General features: G+C 33.8%; 1 protein-coding gene across 10 annotated transcripts in view; it reads left to right on the top strand.

Moving 5' to 3' along the window:
* RALGAPA1 (Ral GTPase activating protein catalytic subunit alpha 1) overlaps positions 1-14668 on the top strand; it is a 277975-nt gene that overhangs the window by 256970 nt on the left and 6337 nt on the right. For 9 of the 10 annotated variants that reach the window (XM_043556003.1, XM_043556001.1, XM_043556002.1 and 6 more), the window contains one exon: positions 10735-10859. In XM_043556003.1, coding sequence (XP_043411938.1) covers positions 10735-10859 — 125 coding nt within the window. Of the gene's footprint in view, positions 1-10734; positions 10860-11443; positions 11474-14668 lie in introns of those variants that run through there. The other variant, XM_043556004.1, reaches the window with a different exon arrangement.

Genomic DNA, 14668 nt, shown 5'->3' with positions numbered 1-14668 from the left:
GGCGCCTGGGTGGTTCAGTCAGTTAAGCAGACTCTTGATTTCGACTCAGATCATGATCTCACAGTTTGTGGGATCAAGCTTCACACTGGGCTCTGCACTAACAGCGTGGAGCCTGCTTGGGATTCCCTCCCTCCTGTCTGTCTGTCTGTCTGTCTGTCTCTCTCTCTCTCTCTCTCTCTCTCTCAAAAATAAATAAAAAATAAAAAAAATCATAGAACTTGAAGTTTCTTTACTTCCATCTTTATTAAATTCTTACCTGTGATAGAACAGGGATTTTTTTTTTCCTGTTAAACCCTTACGTTTTGGTTTTTTTTTTTTTTTGATTGGTGATTAAGGTGCACTGGTATGTTCATATTATCATTCACTACACCTACTACATATTTTACAAGTTTTATTTTAGTCTTTAATATAAAAACAGATTTAGATGCTATTTGGGGATTTCAGATAGCAAAGAATGAAGGATGTAAAGCTGAAATTAGTCTTTAACCTTGTTTGACATAGGAATTGCAGTGCTTTTAATCCATTCTTTTCCTTTTACTAAACATAAGGGCTTTTGCCATTGAATTTTTAATAACTCAATAATGGAATTAAAATTAAACTATGGGTCACAAATCTCCCCATTTTCTTCTAACTGCTTTTTCCTCTCAAACACTAGAATACAGCCTATTTAAATCTTAACTTTTGCTTGCCAAACCACTGTTACCGTCCATCTGTTCATGCCAATTGTAAAGAAGGTTCGGTTTTTAGTGAAGCTTTGCATTTCACATAAGGTATGTGAAGTGAAATTTCACAAGGGACATGATGGATCCTGATTCTTAGTGATAAACCTTTGGGGCCATCAGGGTTGGCATATGGTCCAGTATGATATGAAGGCTTGGGTTCCCTGGCTTCACTTCTTTGGCGTGAAGCTGATAAAACCTGGCTCTTGAGTATTATTTCACTGGACACCAATCATGGGCAGCAGGAACTGCCCATTTAACTCTCTGTGGGAAGGAAGCCCAGAGAGCATTCACAATGGTACCATTGTCGAGTTGCAAACTGCTCTGAACAGCTTGACAGCACTAGGGAGGAGGGGAAGGGGTTGCTTTACTAATTGCTGTTCAGAAAAGAGAAGGAGCAAAAATAGCTGTTGTAGAACTGATGTTTCTACATTTACTGTCTTGATAGGAGTGTTGACTTTTATTTAGCACATACCTACTATCAAAAAGAAAGCAAATAAATATATTTAAGCAACCACCTGGAGTAATGCCTTGTTAACATGCCATTATCTATTTTAAACCCACCAGATTATAGCAGAGCAAAAGTCAGTTTAGCTTTATGATATTTTTATGTTTAGATAAAAACAATATATTTTTTTAATCTTCACAAAAATTTTGTTTGAATTTAAAAGAAGGGAAAATGAATTAAAAACCACCACAATTAATGTATCAGATAAAGTTAAAGACAAACTTGGCTTAATTTCCTTTATACTATGCTTTTTAGAATTCCCAAATATCATCTGAATACCTATAAGCTGTATTAATGTAGAAATGCAAATTAATCTTATGCATAACAATTGCAAGTGCTAAAATAATCATTATAGATAAACTAGTCAGCAAATCTTAAGGTTAAATACCAGATTTATCATTTAAATGAGTAGCTGGTAACTATTTCAGTCACTCCTGGTTCTCTCTCCTTGAAGTCTGTTTTGAGTATCTTTAAAAATACGAGGGTTTCCCTTTTTATGAAGCATTGTGGGCCATGATATTTGTATAAACACTACTCTTGGTGTTTGCATTTTCTGGTCAGTCAAATCAAGCAGTTGGTGGTTCTGATGCAAAGAAACAATGATCTACAACCAATCCTAAAAAAAAAATTAGAGCTTTTTTAAGCCTACAGCATATTTCCATAGATGATTATTTCATCTGAACTTAAGTTGACCAAATTATATTGCAATATTATACCTTATGCAACAACATGTCCTTTAAAAGGATCAGAGATATTTTCAGAAAACTTTTTTAGTTTATAATTTTTTTAATGGGATGCTCTTGCTAAGTTGGTGGAAAATCAAATGCATGTTTTGTGAAATGGTAACAGTCTGTAAAAGGTACTAGTGCTCCATCTCCTCATGTCCCCTTAAATGCTTTTAGTAAATGGACACCAGTGCAGTATTTCAAAACCAGTAATTCATTGAATGCCCATTCTTCCTTTTACTGCAGAGTAGATTATATTTAAGTCAAGATTAATGGGTAGATTTTGATGTTAAAGTCCAGTCTCTAAGCCCATCATTCCCTAGGGGCATATAGTGCATTAGTTTAAGCCAATATACTGTTTATCATAGATTCTATGACACAGTCTTAAATGACAGTTTGTTGTACTTTGTAACTACTTACCATGATAATAAATCACTTTTTCTGTACTCCTGATAATTACAGCATTTAAACAAAATCTTAATTAAGTTAGTACACATTTAGGGAGAGATAACACGTAAGTAATTGTACACTGTAAAATTTCACTTATTTAGTAATTTTTTTCCCTTTTGCAGTCTTCTAACAAGAGTCCAAGTTTAGTATTTAGTTCAAACACATAAGTTCATTTCCTCAACTTTAATGTATTGAAATTTTTGTTACCAAAAGGAACAATACAGATTGTTTCTAGTCATCCCCCAATGTTTTTTAAACTCTTAATCTAACACTTGTGATTCTGAAGCAGTTCTGTTGACTGTGAAAGTCTTGTTATTATGTACGATAACATTTTTAAGTACATCTTACCAAGAATGAAAGTCTAAAATTTTAACTTCATATTAAATTTGAAATCTAGGTAACTTAGTTTTTCTTTTAGATGTTTTACTTCATACAACTTTCATGAAAGTGGAATAGATACACATATTCCATAATCATATTAGTGCTTTTTAGAAACCATCAGTGATTATTGGATTATTAAATCAGGAAGGATTTTTAGAACCTTTAGGGAGGTTTAAATTTTTAATCCTATTTATTTAAGGTTAATCTTTTTAAATGTATTTACATGAACTTTGGTAGAATTGAGCTTATCAACTTTTTACTTAATGTTTTCATTTAGTAATTGGCTGATTTATGAGCAATTATATATGGTCCAAATTTTATTCAACTCCAGCTTTCAATAATAGGACTATCCTCACACTGCCTTAGCACCTGTTATGGATTTTGAGTCATCTGGCAGCCCATGGGACTTAGATAAAGAAGTACCAGGTGTCCTGCCTGTCTCCTAATTGAGACGCAGTGAAAACAATATAGACTTGGCAGTATGGTTAAAAGGATGGATTAAAGCCCAGCTTTGTCTACTCTGACAAATCACAGCTTTTCCCTCATTGCGTAGTGGCAACTACTAAAGAATTTGATTAATATAATGCATCATAAAAATCATACACAATAATTTGTTATGACCTGTTGCAGACTTTCAGAAGAATTTCTATTAACATAGTACAAATAAACAATATTAATACCAAGATTTGTTCTATTGGAGGAATTTTATTTTTACTGAATATGAGCTACACTGCATGTTTCTTGATGAAATTAGCTACTGTAAGAAAGAAATGGACTATTAATTTACCAGATGCTTTATAATGTAAGCAAGTATATTACTTTCATCTTATAGGTGAGCCATGCCTAGTAAATAGTTCATGGGATACTTAATTGCCCTGTATATTTCAAGAAAACATGCCCCTTTATTACTGCAAATAAATTAGCCACATGATCCTTGAGATGTACTTGCAAAATATATCTACATATATCCTATATCAATAAAATTATTTTGCATTATTTCTCTAAGACCCTGTGTAAGGACATCGCTTCAGAATATTTGAAGATATTTCAGGGCCTTTTCGAACTAAAAAGCCAAATGTGGTTTATTTTCTCATTTTTATTAGAGTGTGCCAAGAATTTTTATGTATTACATATAATGTTCTTGTATATAAACATCTTTAAAAAATTGCCAGTCCTCAAATTTAAGCTAACATTTTGTTGGCCATACTTGAACTAACTAAAATGCTTCCTATACCTTTCTTTTCTCCATACAAAACTGAAATCATTGAGATTGGATATAGAAAAGAGCACTGGACTATTAAATGACCAAAGTTCTAATGCTGACTCTACATATCAGCAGCTTTGTTTTTCTGAGCAAATCTATGTTTGTATTCTCCATCCAGGCAAGGCTTATTGTGAACAAACGTTTTATAACGATTTTGCTAAGTTTACTGAAAGAAATGTTGGTAGATGATTGTTGTATACTTCCTCTAGTTCGGACTGTCCCAAAATACTCTCAATAAATGATGCCCTGGCATGCCTCTCAAGATAGTCTTTTTAAAAACCTAAATATTTAAAATTCTGAGTATTATTTTTCAAGGGTGTTATTACCTGTGTTCTTATAGTGTGCCAGAGCAGTTTTGGAAATCTGCCTAAAATGGTTTTGAAATTACCCTTCGCTGATTTTTATCTAGAGATTTTCTTAACATTTCTTCCCTTTCTCCTTTCTTTACAGATGGCCATTGAAATGAATAGAAATAGCTTATTAACTAAATTTGTTGTCTCATACCACTGTAGAATTTATGCAAAATTTAAAGATTTTTTTTTAAGTTTATTTATTTATTTTGGGAGAGAGAGGGAGAGAGAGACAATCCCAAGCAAGCTCTGCACTGTCAGCATTGAGGCCAGCTAGGGCTTAAACTCACAAACCGTGAGATCATGACCTGAGCCAAAACCAAGAGTTGGATGCTTAACCAGTTGAGCCACCCAGGCACCCCAAAGATTTCTTTAAATTTAAAAAGTTGTCACAACCAATGGGGTAAAACATTTCAGTGCTAAATTGTAATGAGTTGTAATTACTTTCAAGATTTATAGGATTTCTTCTTTAACAATTATGATTTTTTTAAGTTATTAGTTTTCTTTTTTCTTAATATTATACCTTATGTATATATATGTTGTATTTTATTCACTTTTTCTTCTTCCAGAGAAGGTCAGCAAGATCAAGGGTGGGATGGAACCAAACTTTCTCACAAGGATTCAAACTCTGTCTCTAAATCCAATCTTAGGAAAGTCCCAACTATATTGGCCCCAAAAGGTTTTGCTTCTGGAGATCTAAATTGGGGTTCAAGGAAGGGGTTGTTTGCATAACAGTCTTCTAATCGACTGTGAAAACTTTATTCATTCCTTCTATAATTTATAAACATCAAGTACTTCTGGTCTTGTGTTAGGTGCTGGATATGGAAAGATAATAAAAGACATGGCCTCTGGCCCCATGACATTAGTGTCCCTGCTAGTTTGTTAGAACAAGCACAAAGACAAAGGCATACTTGGGAGGGGGCGGGTGCCTGGGTGGCTCAGTCTGTCAGGCGTCCAACTCTTGATCTTGATTGATCTCAGCTCAGGAACTTGATCTCAAGGTTGTGAGTTCAAGCCCTGCATTGGGCATGAAGCCTACACGGGGAGGGGGACGGGGTGGGGAGGAAGTGGCAGGAGAATACTTGTTGTTTAGTAACTGGTGCTGAAAGAAGGGAAGAAGCCCTGATTTGTGGCATTTGTCGAGTCCTATGATGTGAAAACTTTCACCATAGCCAATTTCAATCTACCAGCCATCTTAGAAATGTGGTGAATATCATAAGTAGTACTCTCCAATTTTTTTTAATAGGCAGAATTCTCCTCCCTCTGTTCTTGGGAAAATCTATACAAAAAAAGGAAATAAAATTCCTATGTGCTAAAACAGCAAAGAAATCACAGAAATATATGAGTGCAGGCAAGTGCTTAACTAAATTAGGAATTTCAGAATGGGCCTTAAATCCCTGAGGCTATGATATTGAGTACAGATATAAACATTCCATACTTTGCCTTCACTTTAAAAGGAGCCAATATTTTTTTATCTTGTTTAGGAAAGAAAACCTTAAATCTGAACTTAAGAGGAAATTAAGTGGTGATAGGTCTCATATATATGTTTACAATTATAATTTTCATTACTCCTTTTTGTGAAAAATGCTTCATATTCTTCCTATGTGCATTATAATGTATACATACACACTTCCATTTTTTTTTTGAGACTAGTCACAAATTACAGTTGAGCTAAATGTTTGTAAAATCTATTGGCCATGCCATGAAAGTAGTGATCACAAAACTGAAGGTTTTGCCCTTAGCTAGCTAGAGCAAGCAAGCCAGTGGGGGAGAGGGACAGAGAGAGAGAGGAAGAGAATCTCAGACAGGCTCCACACTCAGTGCGGAATCTGATGTGGGGCTTCATCCCACAACCCTGGGATCATGATCTGAGCCAGAGTCAAGAATCCCAGATGCTTAGCCAACTGAGCCACCCAGGCACCCTGAAAGTTTTGCCTTTTCTAACAGTAAAAGCAGTTCAGAATCATATTAAGAAAATTGTAGAGAATGAAGCGTTGTTGCTTCTTCAAAACCAAATCTACCTTTTGGGGCGCCTGGGTAGCTCAGTCAGTTAAGCATCTGACTCTTGATTTCAGCTCAGGTCATGATCTCACGGTTCATGAGTTCGAGCCCCATGTCAGGTTCTATGCCGATGGTACAGAGCCTGCTTGGGATTTTCTCTTCATCCCTCTCTTTCTACCCTGCGCACACTGTCTCTCAAACTTAAAAAAAAAAAAAAAATCTACCTTTCGTATATCATCCCTGTACACTAGTAAAATTGAAAAATGCATTATCCTCCTGCAGTAGCTTTTCTTCATATTTTTTTCTCATGAGAAATCCGTTTCCTCTCATCAAAATAGGTCAAAAGGCCCTCAGTACATACCACAAACAAGAAATATTATCAGAGTTCTTGTGCATAAATACAGGTATATTTCGTAAACAGACATCGAAAATTGCCCTCAGGGAGACAGCACCTGCTATTTACAAAGACTTGAGCCAAAAGCCAGAAAAACCATTTTCAGCACAGATGTAGGGGGACTTTTGGGTTACCCTATATTTATATCCTTTATCTTCAATATCCTTATTACATAAATAGGAGCAGGTGGTGGTATCCCCATTTAACATATAGAAAAACTGCAGCACGGAGAATTCATGCATCTCTTTCCAGGACCAGGCAGAAATTGAACCCTAGTTCTTGACAGCTGGTCTTGATACAGTGACACAGAGCCATAAATAATTTCATATGTAAGTTTAGAATCAAAAGTAGTTACTTAAAATGAATAATAATGTTAAGCACAGATTAGGTTTAAAGTATTTATACTACAGAAAATGTTTAGTTCCCTTTATTAATTTTAGAATAGTAATATTCCCCCCTTTTCTGCTTTTGCAGAAAGTAGAAGGAAGGAGGATTAGTGGATAATTATATTGCTGATTGCAGCACCTGTGTGTTATTTCTTTTGATTGGCTGGTTCTGTATTAAAGATTCCTACCAGCTAAAAGTCTCCCTCATCAAATGGCTTTTTGTTAGCTAGTTTTGGCTGAGGTTGTTTTAAATTTACAACAAAAACCTTAATTCAACTTAAACTTGTACTTTAAATTGTGTTTTTGAATTTGTTTATCATTCCCTTTTTATCTCACCCATTTCAGTTTTTTAATTTCAATGTCAATGGCAACATGCACTCACAATAGGAATATAGCTTGAGCTATCCTGTTTTTGCTAGCCGTCAAGTTTGTGTATGTCACCCAATTTATAGGTACTAATAACTCTTCCCTAGAGAGTTGCCTTTTAAGGAATAAGTGTTCTAATCTATTATGAGGAGATATAGGAATTAATGGCTTTGGATTATGTTTGCCATTGCAGATGCTAACAGCACTGTGTTTAACTTTATCATCATCTCAATCACAAAACATCCTGTTTATAGATTCGAACTGTGGTTTAAGTGTTAAAGTTCCTTGTGTCTCCTTAATATATATTTTCTGAAAGGGGGGAAAATGTAAGTACTATAGATTAAGTTAGTTTGTTTTGATGTTGTTGTTAATCTGGCTACATCAAACTTGGAAAATTATAAAGAATATTTAGCTTTTAGAAAGTGAGTTACCAAAAAAAAAAAAAAAAAAAAAAAAAAGGAAACTTTCAGACATTAGCCTGCCTAACATGTGATACATGGTGCAGTTTTTCATTTAAATTCAACCATTAATGATTGTTTTCACTCTGCCACCTAGACTTGAATTAGAAATCGTTTTTAGAAAGCATCATTTTACTTAATGAAGATTAAATACATTAAATAAATACATCATGTGTTTTTATACAAAATGAATACATTATAGCTGGATAATTTTAGTTTGTATAGCTTTATATTTGGGTTTCTTCAGAGTTTTGTATAGTGAAATAGAATTACACTGCAAGTGTATTTTACGTAGATATTCATTTCTTGCTTTAATAAATTTTACTACATTGGAAATATTCTCCTGGCTTTAGAAATATTAACATTTGCTTTCTTTCTGCCTAATTCTTGTGTAAATATAATAAGATAAAGTAAAATACTTCATTTATAGGCCCTCTGAAAGTAGAGCATTTTAAAAGCAGGTAGGTGTCTCCACCCTACTTTTCATGAAGCATTTTACCCATTCAAGCAGACTTTTAAAAACAGCTTGTTTTGATAGCAGACTGTTCTCCTGTGGGCCTTCAGCCTTTGCTTCCTGGCAGCACCTTTGGTGCGAAAAGAGAGTGATCAATTGGGAGACTATCAGTGCCAGCATGCATAGAGTGATAAGTTAACACACCACTGGGAATTTCTAGGGCCCACCAAGATACTTCACTTCTAATGTGCTAACAAGCTCATTTTTCTACCTCTTGCCTCTTCAGTTATTTTTTTTCTCAGAAGAGCTTAGAAGTTGAGTGCATCAGGCATAATGAAAAGCTCTGTAGGAGGGAGAAGCAATAACCCCATTTTTCCCTTTTCAGCCAAATAGAAAATTAGTTTCTGGTAATACACAAAGGCCAGTATTTTTTGTACAAGGGGCACTGCTGTGAATCAAAGGACTCTATTAACTGCAGAAAATTCGGCAGCTGTGAATCTCCCCCAATGAAAAAAGTACTTTCCAACAAGTTGTGAGATATGTGGTATTATTTAGATTGAACCATCAGTTACATCCTCTTCCACTTATAACCATATATATACCTCCTTTTAAAAGTGTGCCTATATTACTTTTGTAAGTTAACATTCAAAAATACCTACATGATTTTTCCATAAAATCCTTTCCACTGATCATTTAATATAGCATCTTCTTCTGTTGCTACCCATTTGAGAAGAATTCTTTTCAAAGTTCAGTCCCACTGTACAGAACTGAAAATAATGGATTGCAAGAAATTGGAATTCAGATTATTTCAATATTTAATGCACAAAATAAATTGTAACGCAAGAAAAAGTACTTAAGCCATTTGGAGGGCAAAAGACATCACAGTCTAAGTACCTACTGAATATAATCTTACCTTTAACTCTTAGCTTTTTTCTTCTTCTTAATCAATAACCTTTTATAGATGTAACTGGCTGTGTTATCTCCAATTGAATTACCACTTCAAATTATCTTCCTTACAAATCTTTTTCTTGGTCTTGGTTGTAGACTTGTTCTACAATTTCTAGAAATGTAGAACTACAGTAATTGAGTAGCAATTTTTAAAAAGAATAAAGAATTTTGAGGAAAAATATTAAAATGGGTTTTAGAAAACAATGAAGAAAAACTAAAGGCAAATTTTTATTAGCTTTATATGTCTATAAATGTCTTCTATAAAGCCTGTCAACATAGCACAAACAGTACAGTGGGAAAACTTCTGAAAGTTGTAGAAGAAAGGTTAACTGATTTCTCAGTTCAGGAACTATACGACACGAAGTCAGCATGTGAGTTTTTCCTGATAATTGTATGTTGCTGCCTGCTGCTCTACATTTTGACAGCCATTTCCATAGTTGCTTTCGTGAACAACAGAAATATTCTCTCTCTTTCTCGCCCTCTCTGTGCTAACAGCACAATCAGGCCTGCTGAAACAGGAAGCCTGGAGTGGGTTGTTCAAAAGCAACAACACTTCAAGGTACTGGTTGCTTGTCAATAATATCAGAGAAGAAAATGCGGTGAAAGGGAAGTACAGTATTTTTCTGTCAGTGTCAGTGCCCTGTAGATGCTTTGTTAGACAGTATTTAGGAGTCCCGTGGACTCTTTGCAAATATTCCTGCTTGTTTCAGTGTTATAATTGACTAGATATTTTTTCCTGACATACAGATTCAACTATGTATTTATCTTAACCCCATGGAGTTATTCAAGGATTACAGCAACAGTAGTCCTCCATTCAAAATGAGAACAATTGTTGGGAAAATATAGGGATTTTAGAAAAAGAAGAAGATATGCAGGAATTTCTCACAATAAGTCTTTACAAATGAAAAATACACAATTTCAGACAGTATTTTAAACAGCATTCTAATATTTATTGTGTGGCTTTTCCGAGCAAATCTGTAGATTGAAGCCTATTTAACAAGATAAAATGAGCCGAGGCTGACCTGATAGCAGTTGAATCCTTTCTCAAGTACATGGTTCCCTTCATTCTTCCAACAGTTTAGTGGTAGTATAATTCTTTCCTAATAAATGTCTCCAGGTTAAGCTGCCATTTATATGGTATCCTGAAGAGTAAACTCATGTTAAAAACTGTATTTTTTACTCTTTAAAAAGCCATACTTTTAAGTGGTACGCAAGAATAGTGAATAATTAAGAAGTAATGGCTTAGCAATCATAGCAGTCCTTTTTGATAAGATCTGTTCTTTTCCAATGTAAGCTGCATTGAAGTACATCCTTAACTGAAGGAAATCAGCTATGAGGAGAGAGCACGATACCTGCAAACAATTGTCCAGCATCATTTAGAACCAACGACTTTTGAAGATTTTGCAGCACAGGTTTTTTCTCCAGCTCCCTACCATCATTTACCATCTGATGCCGGTAAGATTAAAAGCAAGTTTTAGTTACTTGTCATTAATGGAACTTGAAATGCAATACCCTTTTGTTCTAAACTCTTAAAATAGAAAACTTAAATAAATTTCATCATTGAAACATTTTCATTATTTAATATTTGAATTTGGCCTATAAATTTAATGTATACTTTTTTTGACCTAAGTGCAGTTCCATTAAAAGTCAACAATCTTCATAAAAGTACATGCACCACATTTTATCTGAGCTACTGGACAGTGACTGTTGTGTTTCATGGGATCATTACCGAAGTATCTGCAAAAGAAATACAAGTTGAGTACACATTCTCTCTCAACTTTAGAGGATCAAATTTTATGGCCAGGAATATTGCCTTATCTCTAATTTTACCAATAAAGTTAAATAATTGTCTAGGTTTAGAAGTACTTGGTACAGTAAATTATTTTATAATATTTAAAGATTATAAGAGGGTACTGCATTTTTACAGTTAACTAATTTTGAAAAAAATCATTAAGAAAATAAATGACTCATGGCCTTCCTATTCTGTAATACTTTGCACTCCTTATGATTGTTTCATTTATTTTATTTTCCCTCTTTAGATCATTAAATATCAGTTCTGTTTATCTGAAGGTAAGACAAAGTGTCAACCAAAACACCCTTTGTTCTTCCCCCATTTCCTTTTTAAAAAATTAGCAAGTGCTAAGCTTGTAACTCAAACAATAAGCAAACTTAACACTGCCCTCATTCATACTAAACATTTCAGAAATTGTCACTAAATTTCTTCCAGAATTATACTTACTAACCCAGGTCTGCATGAAACACTAACACTGGTTCTGGGATAAAAATAACTAATAATAGAACCACCCCCTTGGTTGAAATTAGTTACACCTTGTTGTATTGACCTTTTTTGTTTCTCAGCATGAAAAAAATAGTACTACTGAGCTGATGAAATGGTGTGTCTTTGTATTTTGTAATGTTTTGCATTGTTATTGAATATCTTAATTCATCAGATAGTTATTCTGTGGTGTGCTTTGCACTGTACTGGGCACCTGAAATACAAAGATGACTATTTGAATGGTGTTCAAGGGAACAGGAAAAAAGAATACAATATACTTGAAGTTCATCCCAAGAAGCCTTCAAATTCTTATTATGATATATAAGTGTTCTTTATATTAAATAAGTTTAAAAGGCATAGTAGTCCTTTTCTGGCCTAATTTATTTGGGGGAAAAAAAAAAGACTAAATCTCATTTGAGATTTAGTTGATAAAATTAAATTTTCCATTCCTGTCATCATGTAATTTGCCATTATAAAAATAATATTACCAAAAAACTTAGAGCCTTTTCAAAATTAATATAAAACACCTATCAAAGAAGAAAATTATATAGACTAGGTTGAATCTTTTGAAAGAGAAAGATTCAGTTCAGTGGATCGACACTGTCTAAAATTACTTAGTTTGGAATGAAGAATGGTGGTAAAAGAAAGGTATTAAAAGTAAATTAATGAACAAAATAAAAACTAGTTAAATATAACTGGAAATTTCATTGTTTAGTAATAGAGAATATCTGAAAAATACTGAGCTACATTATTAAAATAGATATGAATAACACTTTCATGTATCACATAGTTGAATCATAAGTTTCACAACTGAAAAATATTAATAGGACTATATTCAGACTAACTTTCCCCCTTAAATTTACAAAAGCCATCAGTTTTCATATTGTAGTTTTTTTTACCAACTGGTGTCCTTCATATTCTTCTTAATGTTCTCATATTGTGCATTTGGCCAGTTACATAATGTGGGAATCAGTAGTCTCACTTTCTGAGGCATAGTAACCAAGTCAAGGTTCTGTTGGCTTCGTTTTTTAATGTATTTTACTACTTTATTAAAACTTAGTGGCGCGCCTGGGTGGCTCAGTCAGTTAAGTGTCTGACTCCAGCTCAGGTCATTATCTAATGGTTCATGAGTTCAAACCCCGCATTGGGCTCTGTGCTGACAGCTCAGAGCCTGGAGCCTGCTTCAGATTCTGTTTCCATCTCTCTCTGCCCCTACCCCATTCGTGCTCTGTCTCTCTCTCTCTGTGTGTCAAAAATAAACATTAAAAAAAATATTTTTAAACTTAGTTATATCAATAGTAATGAAGATGTGTATTTTAACATAAACTTAATACTATGCTACAAAGTATTTACTATGCTACAGAGTATTTTCAGTTAATTTTTTAAAGTTGTTTTTGCCCTCACGAACCATTATAAAAGCATGCAGTCTAATTTTTAAAAGGGTGTTATCTGTAAATGACTTGTTCCAATATTACTGAATACATTTTTTTTTTGCAGACTTTTTAATACTTGGGAAAGATAAAAATTTTTAGCTAGTGGTTCTCAATTCAACACAGTAGTATAAAATTGGAATATTTGCTCTTTTCTATAGTAGCAAAACCATTATGATATCTGAAGAATGATTATCTTTTTCTTCCAGTCATCCCACATTTTTATCATAAACCACCCCCTACATGTAGAACTCCCTTTAAAGTTATAAGTCAAAGTGAGAGAAAAAAGAAATGAAATAACCACATAATAGCAATAGGGACCTGACTTTTACATAATAGTGTGAAGTTTTTTAGATTTTTACTTTTAAGCATAATGATAAAATTCAATTGTCACACTGAAGAAATGCGTTCGAAATTGTAATCGAGAATCAACTTTAGATATCCTATGCGTAACCCATGTATATAAAATAATGCTAATTGGTAACAAATACAATCATTTGAAATCAAGTTTTAAAGAAGTGCCAGTATGACAATCATATAAAGAATATAATCTGTTCTTTCTAACCAATCCTATAATTCTATTCAGTGGAATAGTGTAGAAAACCACTATTTTTTAAATTTACTTGGTTCAAGATTCTCTAAAACCTGCTTTCTGGTTAACACTAATGCATCAACTGTTTGACATTGAAATCCAAAAAAGATACAATTTTTAGTGTTATTTAAATTAGTATGAAAAACATTTTTGGTGTGTCATAGTTGATCCATAAATTTCATAACTGTATTTTCCCAAAAGGGACTCTGTGACAGTAGACTGATACTTAAGGGAAATTATTTTTATCCCTAAGGTCATTGAAGGAGATATTGTGATGTCACACTTTTGTTGATCTCACATAACTACATTACCCATTATTAGATTTTTCTTGTCCTTTATTTTAAAAAAAAATTATAGGAAAAAAATCCCTTTATCTTTGTCAGGCATGTGGGTGGAAAATATCAAAAGTTTTACAGTGGCCTCCTTTTTTAACTTTATGTTCATGAATCTCTCTCCTCTGACTCTCAACTTTAAAGTTTAAAATGAATTTTAAAATGAAATTACTTCTTTTCTTGGCCAGGTTACATTGGTGGTCCAAAAATCTAAGTATTTTTCCCTAACATCACACTGTCTTTTCAAATCAAGTCTTTTTTTTTTTTTTTTCTTTAATAAAAGAAATTCTAGGATGCCAGCAACAAGAAACAGGATCCTGTTGGGGCGCCTGGGTGGCACAGTCGGTTAAGCGTCCGACTTCAGCCAGGTCATGATCTCGCGGTCCGTGAGTTCGAGCCCCGCGTCAGGCTCTGGGCTGATGGCTCAGAGCCTGGAGCCTGTTTCCGATTCTGTGTCTCCCTCTCTCTCTGCCCCTCCCCTGTTCATACTGTCTCTCTCTGTCCCAAAAATAAATAAACGTTGAAAAAAAAAATTAAAAAAAAAAAAAGAAAGAAACAGGATCCTGTTTTGCTGAAAGTACACAGTAAATATTGTCTTTCTTAATGTCAGCATTAAAAATACACCCATAATTGTT

This window comes from Prionailurus bengalensis, chromosome B3, assembly GCF_016509475.1.
Source record: "Prionailurus bengalensis isolate Pbe53 chromosome B3, Fcat_Pben_1.1_paternal_pri, whole genome shotgun sequence".
NCBI lineage: Eukaryota > Metazoa > Chordata > Mammalia > Carnivora > Felidae > Prionailurus > Prionailurus bengalensis.
The sequence above is the reverse complement of the archived record's forward strand: the minus strand, read 5'-3'. Positions and strand labels throughout refer to the sequence as shown.